The sequence below is a fragment of the Antechinus flavipes genome, chromosome 2 (genome assembly GCF_016432865.1).
Source record: "Antechinus flavipes isolate AdamAnt ecotype Samford, QLD, Australia chromosome 2, AdamAnt_v2, whole genome shotgun sequence".
NCBI lineage: Eukaryota > Metazoa > Chordata > Mammalia > Dasyuromorphia > Dasyuridae > Antechinus > Antechinus flavipes.
This window is the reverse complement of record NC_067399.1, coordinates 422,488,909-422,513,188: the sequence shown is the minus strand read 5'-3', so window position 1 is coordinate 422,513,188 and position 24,280 is coordinate 422,488,909. Positions and strand designations below refer to the sequence as shown.

Here is a 24,280-nt window from a genome sequence, read left to right as displayed (position 1 = left end):
CTTGTCCAAGTAGTTCAAATGTCTCCCTCTTGCCTCCAGAAGCAAATACAAATTCTTCTTTGGCACAGAAGCCCTTCATAAGATGGACTTACTTCTCATCCTACTTCTGATTCCCTTTCTTTCTTCCAGTTTTACCTTCTATGCTACTGGCTAAATAGGACATAACCTGATCCTTTTTATTTGGTAGTGTTCTCCCCACCACCAGAAATTTATATTTATTATGATGCTTCAAATTTACTTACTTGTGTACATGCTGTTCTTCATTCCCATAGAATGTATGTTCTTTGAAAGAAGAAACTATTTAATTTTGGTCTTTGTATCCTTAACAGTACCTGTAGCATAGTAGGTGTCTAATAAATGTTTGGTTAATGAATGATATTACTAAGGACCACTGCCTTTACTTCCTGCCTTTCATAATTTGCCTTCTACCCTTTCTTCTCCCCTAAGTTGTAAGCAAAGAGAAGTAAGATTTACAACTCTGGAAATATATAGGTAATAAAATAGATAGAATTCATTTCAATGCATTAATAGCTAAAGAGTTTGAAACATGGCATAAATATTTAAGAAAGAGATTAACAGAACACTACAGGGATGACTGTCAGCACGAATGCCAGAGATGGCCACAAGAAGGCCCTCTTGTATACTCTTTTACCATACCATCTAATTCACAACCCCAAATTTCCCCCATCTTTCTAAATTTTTTTCTTCTCTTGCCTTCTGGCTTGCTCTTTTAAGTCAGTATATATAACAAGAATTCACTGAGATAGGGGTGAGGAGAAGGACAAGGATTTAAAAAGCATTTGATTCATGCCAGGCACTGTAGTAAGTGCTTTACAACTGTTATTTCATTTGATCCTTAGTCAAAATGGCTTTTTACTGGGAAGTAGGTATTATAGCTGAGAAAACTAAGGCAGTAATTTGGCCAGTCACAGAGACAGTAAGTATCTAAAGCTAGATATGAACTCACATCTTTGTAACTCTAGGCTCAGCATTCTCACTACTGCTCCATCTAGCTGACTCTGACTATAAAAAGTATTCCTTTACGGGACAGAGGGGCTGGAATTCTTAGCTTAGAGTTAAAGTACTCAAATTGAAATTTATTACAAAGGATGGTGGGAATTTCTGGAGCTCAGTCTCCTGCTTATTTATGGGCTGAATGAACCTGTGATTCTCAGAAGACTCATCAGAATACAGATATCCTGGGAGGAAAGGATGAACTTGCCAGCCCCAAATGGCTGGCAGTTGTGAAGCTGAAAATTGCACTCTATAAATAATCAGGAAACTGGTCATTAGGAGAAAGTTTTAGGAACATTCTCCTTCTAGGCTGAAAGATACATGTTTGGAGGAGGGGGAATCTCCCACTTGCCTAAACTGTAATTATCCCCCAAAGCTTTGTGGTTTCAATAAAGTTTTGCTTTCCAGAGTGTCTGTGATTTATCGATATGGACAGAAACCAAACTACCCCCCTTATATAGCCATTGATTCTTACAGCTAGTTTAGAAGAAAATTCCTGAAGGTCAATAATTCTAGAAGCACCTGGGTACTGTGGGGATAGGTGCCATGGAAATGCACTGGCCAACAAGCAAAATGAAAAAGACATGAGGAGAAATTTGGAAGATGTGTTTCCTGTAGGGAGAAAGAATGTTTCAGTCATTTTTCAGTCTACTCATGGGGAAACTTCCTTCCACGTAGTTTATTATTGTTACTTGGCTACACTTCTCTTTTAAAAAAAAAAAAATATGTGCTCACTTCCTCTTTTATCTGCCCTTATTTTATGTACCCACAATTTGCTATGAACCAGAACATCCAGAAAGGGCACATGTCTATAGGGACACAAATACTAGCAAGATCTTCATGAGAACTATTCCTGAGTGTGGAAGTTCCCTACTTCATCTGTGTTAGTGAAGGGAGATATGAAGTATTTTCTTTTCCAGGACCCCTGATTTTAAAAACCAGCTGTCCTGTGCTTTTCAAAGACCCATGGGGGAAGCTGTTTTTATACTGCAATAAAGTTGTATCCATCAGTCCTCCAAGTTTTAGTCCATGGTGGGGTGGGTGAATGGGACCTTTCAGTAACTTTTAATTCCTTTTATCTCTATGCTGGACCAGACTCCCCAGACCTGGTTTTAGTCATAGCCCAAGGAAAAAATTCTATTTCCACTTGAAAATTATGTCTATTTTATCACCTTCCTTTCTCAGGGTACTAATTGTCTTGGACTGATTTGATCCAGTTTCTTTCCTACTGCCTCTAAATCTGTTTAACGTTAAGTGAGGGACAAATTACTTTCTTTCCTCACCCCCTCCCTCCTCCAACTCAAATGCCAATACATTTACCATCTCATGAGCCTGCTGATGATGTGTCAGGAATCCCAACCGTGCTGATCTCACTGGGTTGTGAGATTATACTTAAGAGAGACCTAGGAAACTTGAAGCTATTATACCAGGTATATGTAAAATGACAGCCCCCCAATTCCAATTTACTCCATTATCCATTTTGTCAGAGCATGTTCACTAGGGAGAACTCAAGTCTATTTTTATCCTTTTGTCTTTATATTTCTAAGTACCCTTTGCAGTTTGCTTTCCCACACTTTTTTCAGCTGCATAAAATCTGGGATTGTGGCCTATCCAAAGATGGACAAATCTACCTGTTTTCTAGAGCAGTGACTAATCAGTTGAATTACTTAATTTGTCCCACCTCCCATATCCCCTGCAACAACCCAGACATCCTCAAAGAGCCTTAGGACATTAGCATGTTAATATTGGAAGGACACTAATAGATCAATCTAATTCAACTCAATGATCAGTATCTAGATAATATTCGGTGACAATTTTGAGATCCATGAGGTTCAAAGCCCTTTGACTTTAGGCAGTCACACAAAGCTACAGCCAGATGGGTGCAGTGGATACAGGACCAAGTTTAGAACCAGGAAGACCTGAATTCAAATCCAACTTCAGACACTTACTACTTGTGTGGCTTTGGACAATTCACTTAACCTTGTTTGCCTCAGTTTCCTCATCTGTAAAATGAGCTCGAAAAGGAAATAGCAAATCATTCTAGTATTTCTACCAAGAAAATCTCAAATGGGGTCATGAAAAGTTGAATACAACTGAAATGACTGATCAAAAAAGTTACACAGAACTAAGCTTAAGCATCCTTGAAAGAAACTGGTATGCACAATACAAGTAATCGGTCTCATTTCTTAAAGACTTGGTGACTCTTTCAATAACATATCCATTTTATTTCTCTAACCCAAGAACTCTCCACACTGTCCAGCAAGCTGGGGAGATAGTGCAATTTTGTGAATGAGGCACTAGATATGAAGTCAGGAAGACTTAGTTTCAATCCTGACTCATGTTCTTACTAGCTGTGTCACTTCCACTCTTCAGTTTCTTTGCCTCTAAAATGAAGGAATCGATTTTAATAGCTTCCAAGATCCCTTCCATCTCAAAATCTGTGTCCCTTTGATCCTATATTTTTCAAGGATGCTAGGAGAAATCCCAGAGAAGTACTTGCACACCATCAGCCTCAGTCAAAGAAATAAAGCAGTATAGGACAGTGAGGATTTTACTGGACTCAAAGAAAAAAGACCAAGTTTCTAATAGCAATGGCAAAGTCACTAAACTTTTGTGACTCATTTTCCTCATCAGCAAAATATAAATTATTTGTTGTAGTTATTTAAGTGAGGTAAGATATATAAAAGCACCCCTCAGTGTTAATGTCAGCTATTATCATTTTTAATTCAATAATAGTGAAACTATTAATTGCATATAAGACTCTAAATTCCCTTTATATTGTGTTTTTAAGACAGATTTAAGACAAAAGACTCAAGTTTTCCTAAGCATTCTAAATAATGTTTGCTATTCATCCTTTTCAAAGATGAAAATTTATAAACACACTATTTTTTTTTCAGAACTGCATAAGATCATATATTTATCACTAAAGAGAACTTAGGGTCATCTAGTCCAACTTTTTCATTTTATGGATGATGAAAGTTAGATCCAGAGAGGTCAAAATAATTTACCAAAGTCAGTAAGTGGAATACACAGGATTTGAACCCAATTCCTTTGATTCTAAACACAGTATTCTTTCAACTATATCTTGCTGCTACACAGTGTTTTCCTACTTCAGACAATACTTTCCTTCAGAAAATTATGATTTTTGGGTCCCATAACCAATATGTACATGTATAAGTATACATACACATTCACATAAGTGTTAGTCAATACATTTTGAGCAATATTGCATTTCAGTTACAGTAAATAAATATATAATAAGAAAGAGAGGCAATACAACATAGGGCTAGCCTTAAAGTCAGGAAAACTACTGCTTAGTCAATCAACAAGCATTTACTGGAGGATATATGGCATGATGGATAGAGAGCTGGTCTTGAAGTGAGAAAGCCCAAACAAAATAGAATCCTATGTCTACCCATACACCCTACAACATCTCCATCATGTGGTCATTCATGGTTTACTTGAAGAACTTAAGAGGAACTCAGCAACTTTTTAGGCATTCCACTTGTGTGAATATGTGTGTGTAAGTGTGTATGTCCACATGTACATGCATGTACTATATACCCAAGTATTCCCTGGATTTTCAGCGAAATTCCATTCTTCTCATTAACAAGATTCACAACTGTAGAATCATTCTCTCTTCCGCACTCATTTTATCTTAATCAGTTGCCAAGTCTTTTATGTGAACTCTGCCTTCACAATATATCTCTAATCTGTCTTCTAATTTCTATCTATTTTCTCCAAGTCTTCATCACCTTTCACTTGGATTATTACAATAATTTCCTAATTCATCTCTCTGCCTCCACTTTTTCAAGTCTCTGAACTATTTTCCACAAAGCAGCCAAAGTGATTTTCTTAAAGCATAGAATTTCCAGCACTTTGGAGAAAAAAAATAAAAACTTCTTCATCTAACTTTCAAAACCCTTCAAAACCTCCCCGCAACCTACCATTCCATGTTTTTATATATATATATATATATATATATATATATATATAATATATATATATATATATATATATATAAAACAGTTCTACATGCTACATGCTCAATCTTATTGTGACATTCCATATCCCATGTTTTACACAGACCGACACGAATGTTGGAATTTTTTCCCTCATCAATCCCCCCTTACTCCTTACCCAGTCTTCTTCAAAGCTTAGTTTAAGTGGTAAGAACTCCATATAGTTAGCGCCTTTCTCCTCAATGCCAAGAGTCTTCTCTCCTCTGAAAAATTTCTTTGTGTATATTTTATATGTAATTTTTAAAAAATGTCTTTTCATTTTTATTCTCCCTAACTCATGGCCTAAATCTCACCATGTTTTGTGGGGGTTTTTTCATTTTTTTTTTGTTCAACCTTAATTTTATTTTTTTTTTAATTTTGTTTTCAATCTATGGAATAAAACAAGTATCTCCATAATATAGTAAAATAAAAATGATGACTGCACATGAAATTGTAAATCTATTATGTACAACTTGCTATTCCTTTTAAATATATAGTAGTTATCATATAAATTATTTTTCTTTTTTTCCCTTTTTTTCTTGCTGGTCCTCCCACACTAGAGATGGCTACCATTAAACACAAATAGGTATACATACATACCCACACACATATATGTATGTAAGCACACTTCTATTTATCAATTTTTTCTCTAGATGCAGATAGTAACTTTCTTCATATGACCTTTATGTTTAATTTGGTGCATATGTAATTTTCATTTATTATAGTGCATATTCCTTGAGGTCAGGGACTGTTAAGTTTTGATTTTTTATTCCCAGCACCTCATACATGATTAACAGGATTAAGTGTTTAATAAATGTGTATTCAATTGCATTAATTTGTACTATACTTAGGAACCATCCTTTAAGTTCCATTGTATGTAGCAGGATAGCTAAGATTCCAAAATCTCTACTATACCTGTCACTGGGTCTGTTTTCCAGCCACCATTAATAGTATTTCTTAATTCACTGAACTCTTCAAAGTTTCCTAACTAGGTAGATTTCAGAAGGTCTTTGAATTTGTTTTTTAAAAAAAATATTTTGATAAAAAATATTTTGATTTTGTTTTAGGATAATTGTTTTCCTCTATAATTCTATGTGTTTTATTTTATGCATTGAAAACATTATCCTGAGAAGAGGTCCATAAGCTTCACTCCACTACCAAAAGAGTTTATGACACAAAAAAGGCTAATAATCTCTGCTTTAGTCTAACAACCCTAACTCCACAGATTTTATGCCAGATCTCCCTAGGTAGCACAGGGATAGTCAGGAAAGTCTAAGTTCAAATCTAGACAGATCTTCAGTAGCTGTATAACTGGGTAAGTCATTCTGTCCACCTCAGTTTCCTAATTGGTAACATGGAAATAATAACATTATCTCCTTCTCAGAGTTGTTGTAAAAATCAAATGAGATAATATTTGTAAAACACTTTACAATCCTTAAATGCTCTCTAAATGCTAAGCTATTATTTTTCTTGCTCATTATCTTTCAGTTTGCCAGGAGACCTAGACAAAAATCAACCACTTACTTTATCAGAGACACCAAAGTCGTGCTTTAGTCTTAGAGAATAGATTTTTACACATAAAGGCTGATTTTAATATGTGTGAAGATATCCTCTGAGAGTAATGAAGACACTTTCAACAGGGTGATCAGGACCCTCAGAGCAGAAGCATAATCCCTCTGCTAGGTTTCTGTATGTATATTTCCTCTCTCCCTGACATTATAAGCAGTGATGAGTGTGGCTCAGATTTTTCTAAGGATTGTGATATATTGATTATTATAGGATTTTCCTTTTATTGAGATAATGGTAAAATACTGATTATCCTTACTTTTACCTTATTATTAAATTAATGTTTTATGTTTAAAAACTTAAAAAAAGAAGTACAATCTAAGAATTTGCAGATATCCTTCTGCAATATTTCAGCTCCCAAACCTTTCAAGCTTTGTAATTTAGAGATCCTTTGCCAGTAGTTGCCTCAACCTAGAAGAGGTTGGATGAATAGAGAGAGTCCTGAATGTAGTCTCCTTACGCCATAAAACTTCAGTATGAGAAACAAATGAAAATGAGTTCTGCTTGTAAAAATCAATATGTGTGTCCCTTCAATACTCCCTCTCCCCATAGTGGTTTTTCAAATATACTAATGTGAGTGGGGGGGGGGGGGAAGAAAACTGACAATTTCCCTTTCTGTTAATAAAATTGCCTTGGCCTAAAAAAATAATAATCAATTTCCAAGTGCCATTTATGTTTCTCTATTATCTGTTATTTACCTGGCTTTGAAAAAGAAATTCACTTTCAATGCCTATTAAATTATCAAACTGATAGAGGGGCGGGGAAACAATGGTGTTAGTGCCCAAAATTATTATTTTTAGTTATTATTTGATTATAAGTTATTGTTATTGTATATTATCCGTGATTAAAATTGGATCCTGCTGTGAAATCCCTTTGCATTACTTAAGGGTCAGTGTTTCCATAGAAACAAAGATTGTATTTTTCCCTAAACTTGCACTGAGGGGATGGCAGAAGAACATCAGTGACATTCACAGCAGAACAAGAGGAGCAAAATAAAGAGATAATGCTAGGTGTAGAGGGTTAAGTCACACACGAGAAGACGAAAGGCATTGGTGGATAGAGAACCTGGCAGATATATTGTCTTGTTCTGATAAAGAATGGAGTCGGCCTCAATGTAGCGTTTCATTTATGCCATAGAGTATAAAATCAGTTTCTTTTCAGTCCAAGCAGGTGAGATGGAGTAAAGGAAAGCTCAAGATAGTCTCTGGCCCTACTGAGATCCCTAGGGGAAAACAATAATAGCATTTATAGCACATGATTGGTGGGAGGATCAAATAAGATAATATATGCAAAGCACTTTGCAAACCTTAATGCACTAAAAATGTTAGTTATTATTATCATTAGAGCCTTTCAGAATTTATGACCTTGACTATAACCTAATTAAGTAGAGAAGCATTTAGTACAGGCTGTTCCCAAGGAGAGGCAATAAGATACGCTCACATGAACCAGATCTTCTAGGAACTGCCACATAAAGGAACCACCTATACAGACTGCAGATGAATGAATGGAGTCCTTTTGGTGAATCTTTCATCTTAATGCCAATTGTTCATCACAGAGACTTAAATGTGGAGGAATATAATGTGCACGTATGTGTAAAATAAAGTAACATAATACAGATGATAAAGAACCAACTTTGAGGGCAGGAAAGTCTGTGGCTGACATATGTTAGGCTGTGTGGCTCTGGACAAGTCAGTTAATTTGTCAGAGCCACAGTAAATTCTTTGAGATTATAAGTGAATTGACAATTCCCTGAACTGCATTAATAAATGCAATTAGTTCAGCAAAGATTCCTACATAAGATGAGAGGAAGAAAGAGAGAGAGACAGAGATAGAGAAAAAGAGATAGAGAGAGAGAGAAAGAGAGAGAGAGAGAGAGAGAGAGAGAGAAAAGAGAGAGAGATCACACAGACAGATAGATAGATGAATGGATCGATAGATGATGAACAGACAAATGAATATATAGATAAGTAGAGAGATCTTCAAGGAAAAACACTTTTCCAGACATATAAATATTTGCATACATTATACTCACATATATGTATATATATGCATATATCTGTATATATACACATATACATACTTAAGATTAAATATCTACTATAAAACAGGATTTTATGTACAGTAAAGGAAACTTTTGTAAAGTAACTCCCTCTCCTTACCTATGTCTATTGGATAGGTATTTTATGACTTTTAGACCTAAAGATTTTCCTGTCGCATTGAGAGGTAAAAGGACCTACTCAGGGTCACATGTAAGTATCAAAGGCAGGGTTTGAACCTAATGTTCTATACATTATGCCAGGTTGCCTAGAATACTTACATATATACATACATCCACATAAACATATTCATATATATGCATATCTGCAAATATAAAATACACATTTACAAGTGTGTATCTATATGTATCTATATATTGACACATACTTTCACATAATATACATGCATTTGGATGGGTAGGAATTGAAATAAAGATCTCTTTGTCTCTTTTATTCTAAATGGTAAGTAATGAGGCACTTCTGATACATGTTGTATGCATGTACATGTGTGTACATATACACATATGCATCTCTGTTGTGTATGATGTGTGTATATGCATATATTTGTATAATGACATATGTCTATGATACCGAACAATTCTCTTCACCCTTCAATGCCCTGAGCTACTATTTAACAGCACAGGTTCCAAAGGGTTCTAAGTTCTTTACCAGGAGCTCCAGTAAAATGAGAGCTATTAAATACATACTCCCAGATACACACATACTCTTTCAGTTTACATAAATGAAAATGTGCTCATGTACAGATACTTATAAGTACATATATATTTACATATATATATCAATATATTTATATATAGTTGTGAGGGGGAAGATATGCCTTACACAAATAGAAGTTAGATGTTTTCAGGGATTTCCCAAACTGGGAATGTTAGGGAACACTAACCTAAACACAGATATCCTGGCTTCACCTGGTATTCGTGATGCTTACTTTTCTCTCTAACCCTACCAGGAAAAATAGGCAGCAACTCTGGCAGCAGTATTATTTAGGGAGTAAGGGTATCTCTGAATATGAAAGTTTTCTTTTTCTGACCCATGAATGTTCACACCATTAGAGGGGTGTGAACTAGACAGATTAACATCTCCCTGATGTAATATTCTTTTCATCAGTTCAGAAGGTTAACAAAAAATGTGACCCTTTCTCTATTCTCTAAATATTTAAAGTAGAGTGAATGCATACTTGAGGAAGATTGGGACTGGATAGGGAGAACAGAATAGAACCTAAGATCCCTTGAGAACTATGGAGTACATAGTTAAAGTTCAGTGACAGGTAAAGTATTCTGCGCTTTTTGTATTTTCCTACTAGGGTATGCAATAGCAGTGTCCTCACCCCCTAGAGACTCTTCCTCCTCGCCCAGACTTTAAAATATTTGATATTTGACTGGTTGGATTAAGGAAGGTCATCCTTCATTGCCTACATCTAAAATAAAAACCAGCCAAATGCTCATTAGAGATCAGCATGGTACAAAAGACAAAGCTGGGACTAGAATTAAAGAGCTCAAGTTCAAATCTCAGCTCTGGTCCATAATATTTACTTGATTATGGGCAAGTCATTTAACATTCCTGGGACTTATATAAAATATGGGAAATATGGAAATTGGACTCAATAATCTCTGAAGTCTCTTCTAACTCTCAAGCTATGATTCTATGATAGTCCAAAGATAGAATATCACAATGAATAAACCAAATACAACATGATACACCAAAAGGGATCATTCCTGAGTTCCTAAATATGTGTCCATTCCTGATCTCTTCACATCCAAACCTATATCTTATGCCTGTGGCTTAATAGGTAAAAAGCCAGCTAAGAGAGAAAAGAAGAAAGCCAGAGTGAGAATAATTTGAGTTTTAAAGATGGTTATTTAGAAGTATGGAAGGAAGAAAAGCCCATGGGCTAAAGTGATATTAGTCTAGCCACCAAAAATACTTGTCCCTTTGATCTCCTTATGGAGGGAAGTTCTTCCATTTCAGCATGCTAAGTGGCAGACTGCTTTGATGACATTTTATTATTCATGCATGACTAGTGTTAAGGTTTTTTGTTTGTTTATTTGTTTTGGCTTTTCTAGCAGCTAGTCCTTGAGTGCTAACTCTGACCTAAAGACTCAGTGTGAAGAGTGGAAATGTGAGGCTGTTGATCAGAATAAACCATGATGACAGCCTCTTTTTAAGTCCCTGGCCATGTGTGAAAACCCTGTCCGATCAATGATGGAGAAAAGAATATCTGAAAGCATACCATATCACAAAGTAACAAGGGAGGTCTTTCATCTCTTGGCATTAAAAACTCATTAGCAGAAAAAATATGGCATCTCCTCAACATATATCCACAGATCCATCACATAGCCTAGAGAAAACTAACCATTTTCACTGGCACCCCTATCTCTGAGACCTACAGGACTAGGACCAGGAACAATTCTAGCTATAAACTTGAGGTCTCCCAGTCCATTTCCTCATTTTTTCTTTTATTTGGAAGCAATCAGGGCTGAGTAACTTGCCCAGGGTCACACAAGTAATAGTGCCTTAAGACCAGATTTAAACTCAGGCACTCCTGATTCTAGGGCTGGTATTTTATCCAACTAGGTTTCCCATTTCCTCATTTTTAAAAGACCCTGTTTAAACTAGATGATCTCTAGTGTACTAGATCTACTATACAACTTCCTATTAATTCCTTTTCTACTGTTCCTCTATAGCCATCATCCTACAGAATTATCATTTTCCTTACCTCTCTCTATAAAACCCAGCTCCATTTTCACTTAAGCTTTTTCTCATGCTGTTTGCTTTGATGCTCACCCTATCTCCTTTCTATTTATTTTCCTATCCTTCAGTATAACTCAATTGACTGCCTCCTCCAAGAAGCTTTCCCTGACTATTCCTTCACACACTGATCTTTCCTTTCCCTGACATTCTCTATTCTTCCGTAACAGAATGTAGCTCCTCGAGATCATAAGCTTAGAGATGGAAAAGACACCATCTAATCTAATCCCTTCATTTTATAAACAAGGACACTGAAGTTAATTTGTTGTCCCAAAGTCATATAGTCAATGAGTATCATAGGTGAGATTTGAACCTAGATGCTCAGATTCTATAGCAAGGAATTGCTTGTAGTCTCTACCACTCATTTTGACAAGCCATCTTATTGTCCTATATTATTAGAAATTAGTTCAAAAGTATATATATATATATATGTCCTGATTTTCCAACCAAAAGATCAGCCTTTTGAACATAGAAATGATGTCTTAGAATTATTTTGACTTTCCATGAGCATTTAGCAAAGTCCTAAAAGTCAAGATAAGCCTTGACTACATGGTAGGGACTGTAAAAATACTTCCTGGGTCAAATTTATTACTATTTTCTCTATTTTTGTTTTGTTTTGTTTTCAGTGTAGAATACGATTTCCGACAGCAAGAAGGGAGATTCCATCAAGTCCTAAGTAGTCTGGATCAAGTAGAACCACCACCAGAGACAGCCCTACCACCAAAGCCGCCAGCAGAGCCTCCTGCTCCTGAAAAACAGGACTTTCGAAGGAAAACCAAAAAGGTGAAAAAGAAGTGTTTTTGGTGGATCTGAGGTTGTTAGAACACTGCACTCCTCAAACTGCCTTCCCAAGGTGGGGAAGCCAAGTGCCCTGTCCTCTCCTGCTTGGTAGCCAAACTGCTCAAAAGATCACCAAGATCCTCCCAGGAGATGTGCAGTATCCAGACCTAATCAGAGATGGGTCAGGCAGGTCTCAGCAGGGTTGAGACCAGTCACCCAATGGGACTCAATGGCAGAAGGAGCAGGTCCCACTTGCTAAAGGTTTTACAGGTACTCTAATGCCAACTTGCAGAGCTCCCTTTCAAACATATGTGGTTTCATAGGCAAGAAGGTTGCCAGCAGCCATTCATATGCTCTTTCATTACCCCAGCATCCTGCAATGAACCATTCACCGATACCATGAATATAAACTCTCTCAGACCTAGGATGACAGACAGGAAAAGGAAGGAAGTACAGAGACATGACTACTCCTCAGTTGTTTTATGAAAACAAAGAACTCCAATCCACAGTTTTCTGAGACATCAGCAATACTTAAGCACAAAAAGAAATCAAACTGCATGATAGCCCTTATTTGTTGGTACTTTTTCATTCCTTAATTAGAAATTTGAACCCAAATTAACTATTTAACAATTGTATGACACTGAAATGTTATTAGGACTTGCAAAAAGGTCCTAATACTACACACACACACACACACACACACACACAGCAACCTGATCAGTATTATAACTTCTGGCTCATTTTGACATCCAGTGAAATTTAGGTAAATAATAATGTTATAGGAAGGATACGAAGAATTTCTGTCATGATATTCATGCTCACATGCCATCTGATTACAGATCCCTAGGGTTCCCTTTGACAAGGTAAAGAAAGAAAGATCTGGGCCTGAGATGACCAGGCTATTTAATGACATCTCCACTCTTGGAACAACAACAACAAAAATAAGTTTAGTAAAACCAACTAACATGGTGGCTGAACCTAATCTTTCTTGCCAATAGAATGTAAGCTCCTTGAGGGCAGAGACTGTTTTGTTTCTGTTTTTGTATCCCTACTAGCACCTAGCACAGTGCCTTGCACATAATAGGTGTTTTAATAAATGGCTATTGAATCAAATTGGCTGAGGGCTCAATTAAATCCCCATGAGATTTTAAAAAAATAATATTTAGTGCCACAAAATCCAGCTACTCCCATCCATTATTCTCTGGCTGTTTTTTTTTTTTTGTTTTTTTGTGGGTTTTTTTGGTGTTGTCAATTTTATAATACACCGACATCATGTGTTCAGCTATTCTAATAGCCTTACTGGTCATTTCAAATCAGTTTCAGGATCTTGTGATGTATTAATCTTAGGCATATATTTTCACAATGAGCTAGAAATGAGGGCCTGGTGGAATGAAGTTGCAAAATTTGGGATGGAGATAAACATCCTATTTCTACTAAGCTCTTATTTCTTATGAAAATCCATGGCTAATTTTCCCCTAGGCTCTAAACCTGAGAGAACAGTCTAATTTAAGTGGTGGACAAAACCTCAAAAAGAATATAATTAGATTTCTGCTGCACATTCATGGGGAGTGAGAGCAAGGGTTAGAAAGTCTGCTGACTAAATTAAACCCTATGGTAGCTTGTTGAGACAGTCATCCTTCAATCCAGGGGAAAAGAAAAGATGCAAACTCAAAGTGTATATGGACTATAGAGAGACTATTCAATGATCTGGAGCATTAGCCAATGTAGGGTTCCTCAAAGGTTAATTTCAGAATCATCTGATAGAATTTCTGTGAGAGAAACATCTACTCCTGATTATACACAGGAAACACTGACCCAATCCCAAATCAAGGCCTCTTGAGAAAACTTCACCAACAGTGTCACCTTCCCATATCACAGCAGTGTAGTCAGCAGAGCCATTTCAGTGGAAGAAGAAAATGTTCATGAAAGTTAACCAAGAAATTGCATCAGAGTTGCTGAAGCTGCTTCTGTTTTGTTTCTAGGGTAGTGTCTAAATTCACACAAAGAGACTCTAATAAGGCCTAGAACACACAAATAAAATCAATGAAAGTTATAAAAAATATACTTATCATATAATCTCTTCCTGAAGCCACCCTTAAATACAGCAATAGCTAAATGCCATAGATACTCATGCATCTCTGTATATGCATCCAATTCTCAAATGCTCTCATCTATGAAAAAGATCAATAATACGGATAATCTAAAACAATATTAATCAAAAATTCAATTATACTTGGTTTGGAGATTTTTTTGGTAGTATATATGCCGTCTTAATTATTCTTTGGTTAAGTTATTTTTTAAAGATGTCTTTTTTAACTGAACACATACCAACTATATTTCAGGAAGGTATCCCAGGACTAAGCTGAATAATTTAAGGAAGCTAGCCTGGGAGTCAACCTTTCTATGTGGATAACAAATACTCATAGAAATGACAGCTTATGTATAATGATACCTATTATACATCCACAGGTACACAAGCTCACAAAGACCCATGTATGTGCTCTATTAAAGGAATTCAAGTAGCCTCACCAGAACATAAGGGGATAAGGACTAGGTTCTGAAAACAAGCAAAAATAAATTGAACAGGAAAAGCTAGCAATTGTTCTGTACCAAAGCACAGACCAGGTGCTTGTAGGACCTGGTTCTGGAACAAGAGAAGTGTTGATTTCTCAGTCTATCAAAATCGCTGAAATGAGAAAAGCCCTGTCACAGTTTCCCTTTCCAACTAGTAAAATGGTCTCTGAATTATTCAAAACTCCCATTAAAACAGTAAAAACAAAAACAATAACAACAACACAGAGAAAACAACTCCTACTCATCTCACAGGAACTCAGACCTTCTCCATTGTATAATAATGTATAGCATCTGCCATCATGATTTTACTGAAATACTACACTTGAAGTTACTCTGTTATATAGAGAAAGATCCATCTGGCAAAAAAAAAAATTCTTTTGTTCAACAGGAGGAAAGATGGACTGACACCAACACATTCTACATTGCAGGAGTTTCTACAGCTACTTTCTCTGTAGTAGAATATAAAAGATTATTCACCATACTTGGTACTTAAAGGTAGCTGCTCTATAAAGCATCTTCTTTAAAATGATGTACTAATGTAATGTTTTGTAAATTTCTAAATGGTTTTAAATGGGATATTATCTTTTTTCAATAAACTTACATATTTTTCCTAGGTTTTAAGACTCGTTTACTAGCTTTGAATAGCTTTATCCAGTCTATAAAATGTATACATTGGGAAGAGAAAAAGTATCAACTCTCAGGACGGGTATTCAAGTCCCTTCACAGATCTGGCTCTAACCTTCCTTCTCAACCTTCATGTATTCTGTGTTTCAGTTGAACTGAATTGATCTGTCCCTTGTCCTTGCCCTGTCTTCTCTCATCTCCATACCTCTGCTCAGGTCATCCACCATACCAGGAATGAAACCAGCTAGGATTTTACCTACTGAAATCCCTCCTTTATTTTAAAATCCAACTCAAAAGCTAACTTGCTCACAAAACCTTCCCTGACCCACCACACTAAACCTACCCCCAAATGAAAGAGATCTCTCCCTCTCAAAAATCTCTTAGGACTTTGCCTGGATTTCTTGTGTGTGTTTATCTCACTGACCTTTATAGCACAGTGGCAAATCTACATGGCATACTCCCTAAGAGATTCCATAAAAACAGAATGTGCATCTTATGTGTCCTCAGTCCCCTTATACAGAGGAAGAACTTTAAACTGTTGAATTGACAAACAAGGACACTGGTGCCATGTACTCACTGCTCATTGATTTTGAGAAGGCTCAAAGAGAATGACATGACTGCACCCATTCTGGACAAGTTTCTGAATTGCCACAGTGACCCCTGAAGGTCCTCGTGGTAGCAAGGGAGAGAATATCAGCAGCTAAAGTTCTGCAAGGAACCTAAGTTCTGATAAAGAAGACATGGAATAATCTTTGAAATGGGTGGCTCTAGGTCCAAGATATAGAATTTCCTCAAAGAAAACTACATGAGCGATAAGAAATCACATGTTGCCATTTCAATAGTGCTACCATAAAAGCAATCCTAGGACCAGTTAGATCCATCATGGGGTAATAATTTGAGCGCTAGATTTGAAATTGGGAAGATCTGAACATGAATCCAGCCTCTATCATCTACTACCTGTGTGATCCCTTGAAAGTCACTTACCTTCTCTGGCCCTTTGTTTCCTTATCCAAATGGGTCCAAAAGCCTGGGCCATCTCAAAAATAAGTCATTATTATGCCAAGTGAAATAAAACGGGTTGCTCAGATTGCATAGCTAGTAATGGTGGAATGAAGTCTAGAGCTCCTGTAATTGACATAAGAAAAATCTAGAAGGTTGATTGTTGTTCAGTCATATCTGATTCTTTGTCATCCCATTTGGGGTTTTCTTGGTAGACATACTGGAGTGGATTGCTATTTCCTTCTCCAACTCATTTTACAAATAAGGCAACTTAAGCATTAGGGTTAAGTGACTTGCCCAGGGTCATACAGCTAGGAAGTAAATGAGGTCAAATTTGAACTTAGCATATTGTATATTTGTTCCCTCTCACTCCAGTGCCTGAATAGGGTAGATTTTAGCTTTGAGAACTTTTCTACACAGCTTCAAGCTCAGTCAGGCTGCTATGACTTAGTATTAAATAAGGTCTATTCTGAAGTCTTCCAAACTCAGCGTTCTTTCTGCTATAAGCAGAAAGGAATAATGGATCATACACTTAGCACTGGTTGGGACCTAGTTCGACCTCTTCATTTTACAAATTAGGAAACTGAAGCTTGCAAACCTTAAATGACTTGGAAGACAGCCTGGCTCTCTCACTACCAAAGTAGGTCTTTGCCACTGTCAGTGGGAAATGTGGGGCTTGGTCCCCAAATAAGATTTTTGTCCAATCAGGAATGATTCTGGGCAAAGTTTCAGGGTTTTTTTTTTTCATTGACAACATTTATCTCTCCATTCATCTAACCTGATAGTGTTCTTGCTGCTCTTCTATCTTTGTACACAAGACAATCAGAACCTGGGAGACCACCTTCCCCTTCTGATACATTTATCATTAGCATTGATGGTCCCAATTGAAACTCATTTCAGGACAACTGATTGACATAATTAAATCCTAAGGTACTTTGCAAATTTCACTAAGATATTACCTTATCACATACCAAAAAAACCCACGAGTTTTCAAATTAAAGCAGATTATTAACTTTTATCCCTTATGTTTTTCATTAAAGTGACAATGTTTATTATATGAAACATGGTTTATTTCTAATGAAAGGTTATCTAAATGAAACTAAAGTCCATTTTCTAAAGAGGCTTTTTGAGAGTTTCAGAGGAAAGCCTTATTTTGGCTTAAACAAAACTGAAATGAAAAGATAAAGCAATCACACCAAACTATTACTTCATCTGAAACAAATAAAAGCATATATTATTGAAAAAGTATAAGAAACTGCTTCTATTACATCTTGGGATCTTTAAATACACTATATTAAATCACATCCCAACAAAATCCAGTCTTCCTCATAGAGAAAACAGTTTTTAATGACAATTAAATGTCAAGAACTACATTCTACATTTAAATTTGGCTTTATCAGTAGCACAGGCATTTCAGGGATAGAGGGGATATGGTCACAATGATACAAACTTCTTAACTATCAATCAAATGGGGTGAGTCATTTGGGCAGTTTATTTGAACAGCTATATACTACGGCTCAGCACTTCCATGGAGTTCAATGAAACCCTTCATCAAGGATGGCTCCTTAACCAGAAATAATATACTGGATGAAGAAGAAAAGATAAGAGGATGAATTTTCTTAAGGAGTGAATGAAAACCTCTTTTGCTGTTGGCAAATAAATAGAGGAAGAGAAAAACATTATATTTACAATTATCTGATATACATTCTTTTTAGGAATCCTTCTCAGCCTCATCTTCAACAATCCTGGTCCTTCTTAATGTTAATACTTTCCCTCTAAGAATATTTCCAGCTTATTTATATATATATCTTTTTTGTACACAGTGATTTGCATTTCACCTCTTTCATTAGACTGTGAGCTCCTTGAGAGTTAGAGACCTCCCTGCCTTTTTATTTTGCTTTTTCACTGAATCCCAGAACTCACCACAATCTTTAGCATATAATAGTAATCACTTTATATAATACTTGTTGACTTGTCATCAAATTCCTTCAAGTCCTGCCTGATTCCTCCAAGCAGAATTCTTAGTCATCTTCCTCTTACTTTATATCCTAAATATCTTTGCAGTTTGTACTTCATGATCTGGTCCTCTCTTTTTCCCCAGTTGTCTATCTTTTGTTAACCTATGTTGGTAGTTGTGTATGGTAAAAGGAAGCATTTTCACTTAATTTCTGTACCTTCCACAATAAATCTTAGAATATCATACATGATAGAGTACTCAGACTCACAGCTGGATGGGGCCTTGATATCTTCTTATCCAAAGCCTTTAATTTATTCAAGGGATAATGAAGAAAAACATGCTCTAAGAAAGAAAATGAATTTCTTAGAATCACACACATAACAATAGTCCAAGTTCAGACTCTTTCTACTACACTACATTTCCTTAAAAGATCACAAAATCTTTGAATTTAGAGTTGGAAGGAGAGTGGCTATCCATTTCCAACCTGTACCTGAAAAACAATCTCTACTACAGTACACTCAACAAAGCTCATCTGTTACTTTCTTGAAGATTTCCACTGTGTGGGGAAGAGGGAATACTCTTTAGTTTGAGCATTTCTCTTTCCCGAGAAAATAAAGATGATAATTATAAAATACCTGTCTTGTTCCACATACTTCTCTTCTAAAGCTTAAAATCCGAGACACTCACAATTTGAACAAGAAATTCAAACTATCCAGTTCTTCCTTTTTTTCAAGATCTAAGAAGATGACAATGCATATTTAGCAAAAGGGGACAGAAGGGAAAAATAAAAACAAAATAAAATATGAAAAATATTCAGTGTTGGAGATAGAACAAAGCTTCCCAAAAAAGATGTTTGGAGATCAAAGGCTGCTTAGAAGATATGAAGAGCTGGAAAGGACTTTAAAAATGAACCTACTTCAAATCCTCCTCTTTATAGAGGAAATAATTGATCAGAGTTAAAAAATGTTTTTTTTTCCAATAGTAAAATTATGAGACTTTGAGAAGAAGTATAAAATGGAATAAGATAAATAAGTGAAAAAATTCAGAATACACAGGACTAGTAAAGAGAAGCCAGGAAAATGGGCAGAAACCAACAAGAATCCTAGGGGGAAAATTATATAGTTACTCCCAGCTCATCTCTGCTTATGAGCAATACTTATAGGTAATAATAAAGAAATCTCTATGGAAATTTATGTGTTTCTAAGGATATTCTATGGGAATCTCTGTGAAAATCTAAGGATACTCTATGGGAATAACATGATTGAAAGATTGCAGAACTTGGAGTCAAGAGAATAAAGATCTCATTCTCTCTCTTTTACAAGAACTGTGCAAGAGACCTTAGTCAAGTCATATCTCTTTTCCAGATCTCATTTTCCTCCTCTACTCACAAAATGAAGAGGTTTAGTGATCTCCAAAGTTCCTTTTAGCTAGAACTGTCTATGACTCTGTTCTATAGCTCTAAGTGAATAAAAATTCTATAACCTGCTCTATCAATACCATAAAGATGAAGGAGCATCCTATTAGGATCTTTATGGCACTGTTAAGATAGCTAGTATCGTCAAGGCCACCCAAAGTCATTATGGGACATGATGGTCTGTTATAGATACTAAGAGGCTCTTCCACTGTCAAACAAATTGATATTAAAAGACAGGCTTTATAGGGACAAAGCACTACCAGAGGCTACAATGCCCAAGGGATTCAGCTGACACCAATAGTCTCCTAAAAGGATAGGATGGAAGAAGAAATTACCTTTAGACCAGAAAAAAGGCAAATTGCTTGCCTATGCTTGTCCACAGGACAATTAATTTAGAACTAGAAGAAAAGATCATTAATTTGGAACAAAATCAGGGTTTGCTTATTCTAATCTCCTCATTTTATAGGTTATAAAACTAAGACCCAGAGACATGAAAAGACATATTCAAGATCACAAAGGGAGTAAGCTGCAGAGTTCAATTCGACTTGCTTTTACTTCAATATACACTTGCTAAGTATCTCCTCTGGTTTTGCAAAGGCAAAAAAGAAATAATCCCTGGCTCCAAAGTGCATATACTGTACTGGGAGGCAGGTAGGAAGGAATGGGGGCACAACTAATACATAAAGAAATATAAAATACATACAAGGAAATTTTAAGATGGAGAGAATGTTAATAATTGGGAGGAATAGAGGAAACAAGGGGAAGGTTTTATTCAGAGAACAGCATCTAATCTTGACTTACAAGGAATGTAGGGAAGAATTGAGATCTAAACCCGGATTTTCTGACTCCAAATCTAATTGCATTTCCACCACACTATTGTTAGGCACTCCATGTAAACTGTAGGCATAAGAAATGGAACCAGATTAAAGCAGTTCGGTGGCCAAATGTGAGACGAGGCATTTTATAATACATTTCCTGGTTATTCATAATGGGAAAAACAATATAAATAAAATAATAAAAGGGCTGAAGATTGAATCCTGACTCTAGTAGACACTTGACTTAAGTTGAATCATTTAAACTGTGAATCTGTTTCCTTATTTTGAAAATAAATGTATCACTACTTTCATTACATTCATTCATGGTTTGCTAAGAGGAAATCATTTTAGGAATGATAAAATGCTAGATATGTATTATTATTGTTAGTGGTTATAGAGCTTTATTTGAATATCCTAGGATGACAAAGCTGATTAGTAGTGATTGTAACTTGCTTTAAACTAGAAACTCCTTGGATTTGTGTTACTCTTTTTTGTTTCCTCCACAGGATCTAGTCCATAATCTTGCACATAATAGGAGTTCAATAAATATTTGTTGAATTGATCTAAAAAGGAAAATATCCCCTGAAGTGATGATGTCAGAAACAAAAATAGTTGAAGGAAGAGATCCTTGTTTGGGGATAGAAGTAAAAAGACCTAGGATCCAGTCCTGGCTCTGTCATCATTTTTAACATATGATAGAATCATATGAATATAGAATTAAGAATTCAAGGGGACATCAAAGATCATCTTGCCCAACCCCTACTCATGTCATGGAATCAACTCACTCCTTGGTAAAAGTGCCTCTTTGTAGAAGAGAAATAACATCTGCCTTATTAACCCCATAGGTAGATATGGTATTATGCTTATTAATGCATTATGTCTTTTATACTCAAATGCCCTAATATTCTCCTCTGTAGAACCTTATCTTATAACAATAATGATGATGATAGCAAAAACCTGATAAAGCAAAATCATCTGAGATAGTGACCAAAAATGACAGAGTATTTATCATTCAAAACTAGGAATTAATCTGATGTCTCTGAACTTAATTGTTTTTATGTTTTGTTAACAATGTTTCAATATGATCAGTTTCCTAAGTATTTTGTATGCATTTAAATGCATGCATTCAGTGAAGGTATCCATAGGCTTTACCAGACTGCTGACTGATCCATGATACACATGCAAAAGATTAAAGATCTCTATTCCAGATTTATTGTCCACCATTTCTTTTTAATATGTAATTTCATTTGCAGCATTATAGTCATTTTATTTATAAAACTACTAGTTCCATTTTCTTGTTTTGAATCAGTTCACACAGGGTTTCCCATTGTTTTCTAGTTTATCATATTTCCTATTCTTTATGGAACAATAATATTCCATTACATTCATATAACACAACAGAGCTGATCTCCAAACAATGGATATCTATTGTTTCTAGATTTACATTGTTGTTTGTTTGGGGTTTTTTTGAGTGATGCTATAAATACATTCCTAAATATGGAACCTTTTCCCCCCTGTCACTGACATTAGCATATATGAAATTGCTATATTAATGGATATTAACAGAATAGTTAAATCAATTCATAACTTCTGCAGCAGCATATTGGTGCTTTCCTACTATTCTTTCAACACTGACCTATTTTGATCTTTTATTATCTTTGTTTCATAGGTGGGAGGTGAAACCTTAGAGCTGTTTTAATTTGCATTTCACTTATCATTAGTAATCTGGAACATTTTCATGTTTTTTAATTGTGTTTTTCTTTAAAAATTATTTTGGCTCAGATCCTCTGACCACATATATTGTAGAATAGATCTTAGTCTTATCAATTTGTGTTAATTCCTTACATCTTAAAGTGGTAAGATTTTTATCCAAGATACTTGATACAAAGATCATTTTCCAAATGACTAGCTTCTCTTCTGATTGTACATTCAGTGACTGCTTTTTGTAAATGCTTTTAAATAATTTTATATATAATTGAAATTGCCTATTTTTGTCTTTTATAATTTACTCTGTCTCTAGTCTAGTTAAAACTTCTCTGACTATACTCTACCATACTTCCAACTATGTTTGCAAAAAGTGCCTCCCTCTATTCTGTTTTTTTTTTTTTTTAAATGATGGCCTCAATTGTGTGTGTGTGTGTATGTGTGTGTGTGTGTGTGTGTGTGTGTGTGTGTGTGAAATATATATCAGAAAGGTTCTCTGTTAAATGATGTAAGATGCTGATATAAAACTATTTTCTCTCAAACTTTTCTAGATTTTTTTTCTTTTTGGCTTGAGCAGTTCCAATCAATCCTTTCCCCAGTATATTATGTTCTGGTATTTACTGAACATTGCCCCACTATGTTCATTTGTTTTTTGGTCTTGCTTATTTAGGACTGACCTACTGCTATATTTTTTAAACCAGATAAAAATAGTTTTGTTGGAGATTTCTTTATAATAATGTTTGAGAACTGGGAATGCTAATTTTCATATAATCTAAAATTATTTTCCTTGAAATTTTCAACTTTTTGTTTTTTTCCAAATGAATTTTATTTTTGCTCAATGTTATAAAATAACCTCTTGGTAGTTTGATATATGATTAAGTTTACAAGTTAAGTTATATAGTTGGTTTTTTTTTTGTTTTTTTTTGGAGAAGCAGCATAGTGTAATGGTTAGAGTTGTGACTTCAAAATCAGGAAGCTACAAAGCACACCTCTGATACATGCTAATTTTGTGTCCCTAGACAAATAGTAATTTAAACTCTTCTGACTTGGCAACTCTGTAAGATTAAAATTTGTAGAAAAGCTAGGAATATCTACTAGTGAGATAATAAGGATAATTTCCTCATTGTTAGTTCCCTAATCCATGCCCAATAAAAACATTTTTACTACATTGGGGAGGTACACCCAAAGACATAGGGTTCTTTCCATTTTACCATTATTTTAGCAAAAATTGTTTATAACTTTTGTTAGTTTTTGTTTTTGTAGTTGCACTTTATAAGTTCTACAATTGCTTTAGTAAGATAACTACCACTCATTATATATTTGTGTAGTTATTGTCAAAGAATTTCTCTTTTTATCAATTCCTTAGGACTTTATCAAGATATAGGCGCTTTTATGGATTTATTTTGTATGCTGACATTTAGTAGAAGTTATTGATTGTCTCAATTTCTTCATTGATATTCTAGGGTTTTCTGAGTAAAACATTATATTGTCTTCAAAGAGAAATAATTTTGCCTCCTCTTTTACCTTTAATTTTCCTCTACTTTATACTTTGTGGCTGTAGCTACCATTTTAGATATATCAGTTGGAGAGAAGAAGCATTCTTTTATTTTTGCCCATGAATCTATTGGGGAATTATTCAACATTTCTTCAATAGAAATAGTGCTTTCTTGATTTTTAAATATATACTTTTATCACATTAAAGAAAGGATTTTCTATGTCTATGGATATAGAAGGGAGTAAGAAGGGGTAAGAGGATTAAGATGAAAGATCATTTTTTAAAGGATTTTTTTCTGTCTATTGATTTAATGTTACAAATTTTATTGTTTGTATGATTTATGATAATAACTATTTCTCAGTATCTAACCACTCTTCTTGGTATAAGTTCAATTTTGCTATAGTGATTCATTTTTTATTATATTACTGTCATCTCTTTAGTAAAAATATATTTAAAAAATTTTGCAACAGTATTGATGACTAATATTTGATACATAGTTTTTTTTTTCCCCTCTGCTTTATCCTTTTCTTGG

The 24,280-nt window shown here is 35.1% G+C and overlaps 2 protein-coding genes across 2 annotated transcripts in view; one reads left to right on the top strand and one right to left on the bottom strand.

Moving 5' to 3' along the window:
- INSYN2B (inhibitory synaptic factor family member 2B) overlaps positions 1–15,356 on the top strand; it is a 132,185-nt gene extending 116,829 nt beyond the window's left edge. The window contains exon 4 of the mRNA XM_051978883.1: positions 12,013–15,356. Within this exon, the coding sequence (XP_051834843.1) occupies positions 12,013–12,199 (187 nt within the window). The 3' untranslated portion in view covers positions 12,200–15,356. The remainder of the gene's footprint in view (positions 1–12,012) is intronic.
- The window catches only part of DOCK2 (dedicator of cytokinesis 2), a 449,319-nt gene that overhangs the window by 229,671 nt on the left and 195,368 nt on the right, over positions 1–24,280 (bottom strand). The gene's annotated exons all lie outside the window — the stretch shown is intronic.